General features: G+C 50.3%; 1 protein-coding gene across 2 annotated transcripts in view; it reads right to left on the minus strand.

The window, feature by feature from the left end:
* The window catches only part of NAB1 (NGFI-A binding protein 1), a 29,474-nt gene extending 22,104 nt beyond the window's left edge, over nucleotides 1-7,370 (minus strand). For both annotated transcript variants that reach the window (XM_054177030.1, XM_054177028.1), the window contains exons 1-2: nucleotides 7,266-7,370; nucleotides 993-1,826 (exon numbers count right to left, since the gene is read on the minus strand). In XM_054177030.1, the coding sequence (XP_054033005.1) occupies nucleotides 993-1,811 (819 nt within the window). In that variant the 5' untranslated portion in view covers nucleotides 1,812-1,826; nucleotides 7,266-7,370. The remainder of the gene's footprint in view (nucleotides 1-992; nucleotides 1,827-7,265) is intronic.
* Between the last annotated feature and the right edge of the window lie 202 nt (nucleotides 7,371-7,572).

The following is a 7,572-nucleotide window of genomic DNA, read 5'->3' on the forward strand; positions in this document are numbered from 1 at the left end:
TGGGAGCTAAGCCTTCCATGCCAAATTTTAAATCCAACTGCAGTTTTGCAATCGCTGTTAACCATGCAAATGCTGATGCAGCACTCGTACCAGCAGCATTTTGGCACTGCTTGGAATTAATGTTTGTTCTCCTCTTGTACTGTATTTTGGCACCAAGGAACTATTCCCCACACAGACACACCTATTGAGCTACAAGACATGCAGCAGGAGCCTCAAGAATACCAGAGGAGAAGCGAAGGAGCCCTTAAGGACAAGGGGAAACAGATGCTACGTAGGTATTAAAGGACAAAGTTTGGAGTTACAGCCACCCATCAGCACTGGAGGTGGTCCTTTCCCCTCCTCCTCACAGTCTGCACTTGAGTGGCTTAAGACCACTGTGGCCAAAAAAAAAAAAACCAACCAACCTCACAGGTTGCATAATTAAGTTTCATCCCAACTCAAACACACACAGTCCCACCCTGCAAGGTTTAGGGACCTCATCAGCAGAATCCTTTTCACCTCAAGGGCACAAGCTACAGGGCAGGATCTTGAGGTGAGGAAAGACAGTAGAGGATAGTAACCAAGCCAGGTGATCCTGTTAGCAGAGACAAGCAATTTCAGTTACTAATCTTCCAACCAACCAGCCTGCCCTCAAAGCTGTGAGGGACTATCAGTACAGGGCTACTTTAAAAATGTGCCAAATGCTTTGAATCCTGAGGTCTGTGCTGGTTTGCTACTTCAGTGCCAAACTGGCCACACCAGCGACCATGCAGTCCGATGAGACCAAGTGAAGTGATGACTGCATGGAAGATGACCCAAACACAAGAAAAGGTACTGTTGCTACACCCACGATTTCCACCCTGAGGCAAGGCTGCCTACAGCTCCTGTAAGACACACAACTCTCATCCCCCAGCAGGAAGCACCCATACGAAACGTGCACCCCATGAGCAGCCTCTCATGAAAGGTGTGGGAACAGGACAGGAAGAAGGCCACTGTTGCTCAGGGCGTTTTACCTCGTGGAGGGTGAGATGTTTGCCATCCTTCCTTTTCGAATCAAATCTGCCATATATTGCACTGTATTTCCTGATCTCCTCCTCTTTGTGAGGGTCCTCGTCACTCATCTCAAAGATGTGCCCAATCATCTTTGCCAGTTTCTTATTCGTTTTCAGTAACTCCTTGACTTCGTTTGAGTCACTTTTGGGCAGGGAGGGGACCATACGTTCTACGCATTCAGCAACTGACAGAGCAGCCGCAGCATCCAGGGTCTCGCTGTTTTCCTTTGGTGAAGCTGGAGAGCCGAGGTCAGCAGGGGAAAGGCTGTGCTCACTCTCTGCCGTGTGGTGGCCTTGCCAGAGTCTGGGTTCGCTGCTGCTCTGCAGCGGTAAGTTCCCCACCACGTCGGACTTGCTGGCACCCACACTCTGCACGCACGTTGTGGCAGCGCATTTGGGAATCTTCAGGTGAGGCTCTCTGGTGCTGCTGTTCCTTTCGTAACTGCTGCAGGATATACCCAGCCAGGCAGGAGAACCTTCCGGCAGCTTGTATATTGGAATGCTGCTGACTGGTAAGGAGGTGAGAGGCTGGTTAAACAGACCAGGGTTTGTGACCCAGTCCCTCAAAGCTTTCTGCAGCCTTCGGACATGAAGTGGCTTGCTAGCCATGCCTACAAGGGCCATTATCTCCAAAAACTCTTCTTCACCTGCTTCACAGAGCTGCTGGACATCGTCACCACCCTGCTGAATGAAGGCATCAAAGTAGAACAAGAGATTTGCTTTTTGTAGTATTCGATACAGCTGCAATTCCCCAAGGGTTCTGGGTAGAGCTGATGCCATCACGGATGACAGAACCTGCAAAGAGGAAAAAAGAAAGATGAGCACCAGAGCACTCATGTCCAGACACCTTCCCCCGCAACAGTTATCCTTCCATAAGGCTATCGACTCAGGGGACAGGATTTCTTTCTTTCCCTTTTTATAGGTGCGTGTGTGGAAACGAAAAAGGGGGCAAAAGTTCTGGGTTTTGACCAGGTAATGGTCAAATGGAAAGCTAATGAAAAGTTCTGTGAGAAAATAAAACAAAACAAACAGGCAGAGGTGTGATGCACCTACCAAAATAATAAAACAAAGATGATTCAAACATGAAGCTTGCTTGTTTTCAGCAATCCCACTTCATGTTTGTTCCCAAGAATGTCATTCAGTATTGCTTACTGCTTTCTACTCCACTCTTTTATATCTTCAGAACAAAATGATCACGAAACACACTAAAGAATTACTGAGCACTTGATCCCCTGAAGAAAAGAAGTTTCGATTCTTCTTAATTCTCAAATTGCTTCTCCCCAAAGCAGTGTGGAGGACTGTAAAAGGAAAGCACAGAAGAAAAGTGCTCCACAGAACCCCAGAGTATTAATAAAGCTTGAGCAGAAAAACAGTATTTCAGAACCAAGTATTTCTGCAGTTTCCCCCATTTCACATAAAAAGGATCCAATGTCTCTGCTGATCAGCAGCAACATTTGCAGACAAAGCAGCAGATCTCAACGCAGAGAGCTTTAAACACTGTTTTGAATTCACCTGCCCCTTCCACTCGCTAGCAGGCCTGCATGTCATTGATACTCGGGACACAGAACACCACTCAGCTATATAGCCTGTGTGCCTTAAGGGCTCCCAAGAGGCAAATTGCAGTAGTTTGCTACCCTTATGGCCGTGGGGAAAAACACATTTGCACGAGTGTCAACTTCCTAAACCCCCTTATATCCTCACTCCTCTTGCCAATAATAAACCCTTCAGAGAATTCTAAGATCTCTCTCACATACCTTTTCACTCAGCAATGGCTTTCAGAGCTATGAGCAGGTCATTTCCAGGATTACTGTATTAAGCCAAACTACCAATCAATAAGGTGTAAAGCGTGTAATTTATAGCTGATTGGGAAAAAACCACAGCTAAAACATGGAGCTGGTCGGCTAACGTTGCTCTGGGGCTCTGCTATCGGACTGCATTTTAGATAACATACAGTAGTAACCCGAAGAACAGCACTTACAGAAAGATTTGCAGATGCTGGAAGGGGGGGAAGTCATCTAAACCACGTGCAACCCTCTGCCCTCCAAAACATTCTGATGCAAGAATATCTGTGCAGGCTTAGGGGCACCGAGAGACTGGTAATCAAAAGTAAAACCAAGGCAGAAACTATTTTTACAGTATGTGCTGCTTCTTCAGCAACTGGAATATATAAACAGAACACAGCTTCTGTTCAGAAGGCATCTAAAAAGCTCAGGCTTTTGCTACAAAAAAATGGAATAAACTCTACCAGAGGAAAGTAAATTTAGGAGGCAAACAGAAACTTGACAAAGATGTAAGTGGCAGTACAGGCTACCTGCAAACAATGGCTTCAGGAAGTGAGGTGAAGCCCTGGGAAAAACAAACAAAACTAGAAAAATACTTAATCCCAAACCACCAGCTGCACATGCTCTTTGTAGGCTGGTATTTGGAAACCAGAAAGGCCAGCAAGAGCCATTCAGATCCGAGCAGCCACCTCAAGGAGCTGCTCCAGAGCTGATGAACCACACACTTTGGAACTTAGGGTGAAACTGGAAACATTTTAGAGCTGCATATTTTGGAGACAGTTTAGCTTTTAAAAATAAAGCTAATTGCAGAAAAACAATGAAGCACTGTCTGCACTCAAAGATGTGGCAGGCAACGAGGAAAAGCACTTCAGGTAACCCGTTAAATTGTACATGATTCAGTAGTTTAATGACAAGGGTGACAGAACACTGGAACAGGCTGCCCAGGGAGGTTGTGCAGCCTCCCTCTCTGGAGGTATTCAAAACCTACCTGGATGCGTTCCTGTATGATCTGCTCTAGGTGATCCTGCTCTGGCAGGGAGGTTGGACTGGATGATCTTCCAAGGTCCCTTCCAACCCCTAACATTCTGTGTTATAACTTCAATTTCTTAGGAAAATAGCCTTCCAGTTCATACAAACTTTGACAACACAAACTTAGGGTTTAGTGGCAATTTCACCCAGCAGTTCCTACCCTCCCATTTCTAATGATGCTGCCTTTCCACCATCAATACCACTAATTAACTTAGGGAACTGTTACAAGAAGAGCCATTTGCTCTGGAAGACATTCATCTCAGCACAGAATCTACATAAATCTACATAAATGGACTCTGTGCAGAAAGCTAAATGGAATCCTGGGAAGGCGGTGGCAGGGAAATTACACACAGCCCAAGAGCTCCAGGCAAGGCATGGAGCTCATTTTTCCAGCCCATAGGCTAGAAGAGTCCACAAGCAGCCTTTACCTGGAGGCTTCTAATCAACAAATCTCTTCCTGACAGATAAACTGGATTAATCTGTACTATGGAGGCGTCAGTCCACCGTTCAGACTGCACTGAAATCTGCATTTAGAGCAAGACTGAAATCCCTTTGTTTTGCAATTTAAAGACCATTTCTGTCTTCCAAATTTAACACAGTAACTCCTGAGAGGGCCACGCAAATTTTCCATTTACCACTGCTGACCAACTCTGCAGGGAAGGCATTTTCAAACAGTCCTCCTCTTGACCTCTTTCCTCCTGCACTCACTTCAACAACATCCCAGGCATTTCTAAACTTCTACAAGGGAAAGGCTCCTTCCCATTTCTGAAACAGCTTCACCACACCACCAGCTACGCTGCCTTCTCCAGACACAACCGCTCTGGGCCGCTGGTTCAGCTGACAGGCTGGAGGGCCAGGAAAGCAGGTATGCTGGTCAACATAGAGGACTAAGGTGCAGCTGGGGAAGAGGACAACCAGCAAGGTTTGCTGAGAAAGCAGGGCAGCACTTCCTGAGTCAGAAGAGACCGTTAACCCAAAGGACACTTGACACCGCTATTGCTGCCTGGCTCTGCTCACCTACTCCGCTACAACAAAGCCTTAGCACACCCACTCAAGTCTCAACACCACACTTCTCTTAGGTGACCTTTAAGCTGCATCTGAGAGAACTGAAGTACTGCTTTCCACCACTGCTGTTCTCATTTCTTAGTGCTGCGCTTAGGGGCTGCGCTTTTGGGGCAAAGGCTGAGCACAAGAAGAGGTTACACAACGAGAAGGCACGGGGCAAGCTCACAAGCAGGACACTTCTGCATGCTCCTCCCAGGCAAAAGCACATCGGGTACGACCCTGGAGTACCATGTGTGTTACCACTCTTCTCAAAGCAGAGGAACCTCCACATAGGGCTTAGGCTTTCTAATCCACGATCCCCCCCAAAAAATGGTTCAGAGGCAACATCCTGGCAACATCCTCTAGCAAACCCTAAGAAGCTAACCAGAACTATCTCCTGCCTTAGGAGCAAGCAAGTAGAGCCTCTAAGGTAACTGCAAACCCTTACACAGCAAACAACAGGAACACAAAGCTGGCGTGAGAAGGTCTGTAAGAATTAACCCAGTGATGGCAGTTGTGCTACTCCCCCTTCTCGTTGTCCACACCGGTAAGGACAACACAGGGAAGAGCCTTTTATTTTGCACATACACAACAGAACAAAGAAAGAAGCTAGGAAATTCCCCATTAACAGACCAAGCTGCTGAAAATATATGCAAGGTTGCATATGTTGCAGCCACAGAAGAACCAGGAAATCACCACGTTAGCTTTTCACTCAGCCTTTGCAACCCACAACCCTTGCATTCTCATTTTCCACATGACCTCATTCACATCCACTACCTATCACCCCACACGCCGTGCCCTCCCCTCGAAACGCTGCATGCCACCTTAACTCTTGACCACACAACTCCCTGGAAAAAGGAAAACCAAACGCACAGAGACACCACACAGCACTACTAAAGATTTGTAAACAACCAGCGCAGGAATCACAACCCTATTCCAGCAACCGGCTCCCTCTATCCAGACAATGCACGGCGGCAGGAGCCCAGCTCAGCATCTTTTTCACCCCGGGCAAACACCCGTTTCTTCCCCTTCGGACCGGTTTTGAATTCCAAGCTGTACATTGCCCTTCAGCGGCAAGAAGATACGCGGTTGCACAAAGCAGGTGGTGGATGTGGGTGAAGCACTAGGAGAAGGAAAGCTCCGGAGTTGTGGGATGAAAGCATGGGGTAAGCACTTCACCAGTAGTTTCCTTGCTTTTTAAGGCTGCGCTAAGAGCGAAAGAGACTGAGCAGCCGTAACTGATCCGTAAAGATTTTCTTTTTTACTTCAGGTGAATTCTATTTGAGCTATCACCAATTAAGTTAGGAATACGCACCAGGAGAAGTGTGAAACATCACATCCCTGTATTTTAAGCAAAAGTGATTATTCCATAATATATCTTGATCACTTTGGGCGTTTTGCAAAGTCTCTGAAGACAAACCGGATTTGGAGCGGAGCGCTGGCTTCTTTGCATATTCATTACATTTTTGCAGCGTTTCCAAAGGACTCTTAGCAGAAGAAAATTACATGTAGCTGCAGAAGCGAGACTTCACAAATTAACTAAGTCTTGTCTAGCTCCGAGATGTGCCAAAACACACCCTATTAAACGAGTTTCACGATCGAATACAGATGTGTATCTTCCCGCAACTAATAAGAAACTTCAAACGTGCAAAAACAAAAAATCCCGTAAGGTTAAAAAATAAAAGAAAAGAGCCAAAAGAATCCAAACACTTCACGTTTCACACTCGCTGGGTAACCGCGGCCCGGGGAGTTACCTCATGCCGCCACGGCGGAGGGCACGAATGCGGCGGGCACTGGGGGGGGTCCACGGTCCCGACACCAACTTCGCAGTCGTTGACAGGAACCCCCCGAGCCGGGGACACGGGAGGAGGCGACGGCGGCCGCCCGCGGAAAAGCTCCCCAGGGCTTGCTTCTGCCGTACCGAGGGGCTCGGGTGCCCGGGCGACGGGCAGGCGGGGCCGTCTCCGCCTGTCCCGGGCCGGGCCAGGCCAGGCCTGGAGCCACCGGGACAACCCGTCACGTCCCACGAACGGCCGCGGGGCGGGAAGAGCGAGTGAACACCAGGGAGGAAGAAGGCGAGAGGGGGCGGCCGGTGCCACAGCACAGCCCCCCTCCCCGGTACCCCCGCGCAGGCCGGTAGCCCGCCGCCGAGGCGCCTCCCCCTCCTGTCCCGTCCCGCTCCCCCGCCCCCGCTTCAACAGGCACGGCGGGGATGGTTATTCACTTTCCACCCACTTCCCCGGCGTCGTCCTCCCCCCGCGCCGGATTTCTCCGGGAATCACCCACGCACGACCCGCCTGCTCCTTCCGGCTGTCCCCCGGCTGGGGGCTGGGGCCGGGCTGCCCCGGCTGCCCTTGCCCCGCGCCCGCGCCGCACGTACTCTGCAGTAGGTTGCTGCAGCCGCCGCCGGCAGCCCGGGGCTTCCTCCGCCGCCGTCCCGGGGCCGCACACTCAGCCCCGCCGAAGTTCCTGCCAGCGCCCCCCCCGCCTGCGCGCCGCCGCCGGCCCAGGCTCCTCCTTTCCCATCGACGGGGCGGGTGGGCGAGCCGGACCCAGTCCCCGCCACCGCCTCGCTGCCGCTACTGCGGCCGCCGGGAGGGGGGTGGGGGGGCGTGCGGCCGCCCCACCGCCCCGCGCAGCTCGCCTCGCCGCGGCCGCTCCTCGCCGTGCGCGCAGGCCGAGCGGGC

This window comes from Dryobates pubescens, chromosome 37, assembly GCF_014839835.1.
Source record: "Dryobates pubescens isolate bDryPub1 chromosome 37, bDryPub1.pri, whole genome shotgun sequence".
Classification (NCBI taxonomy): Eukaryota; Metazoa; Chordata; class Aves; order Piciformes; family Picidae; genus Dryobates; species Dryobates pubescens.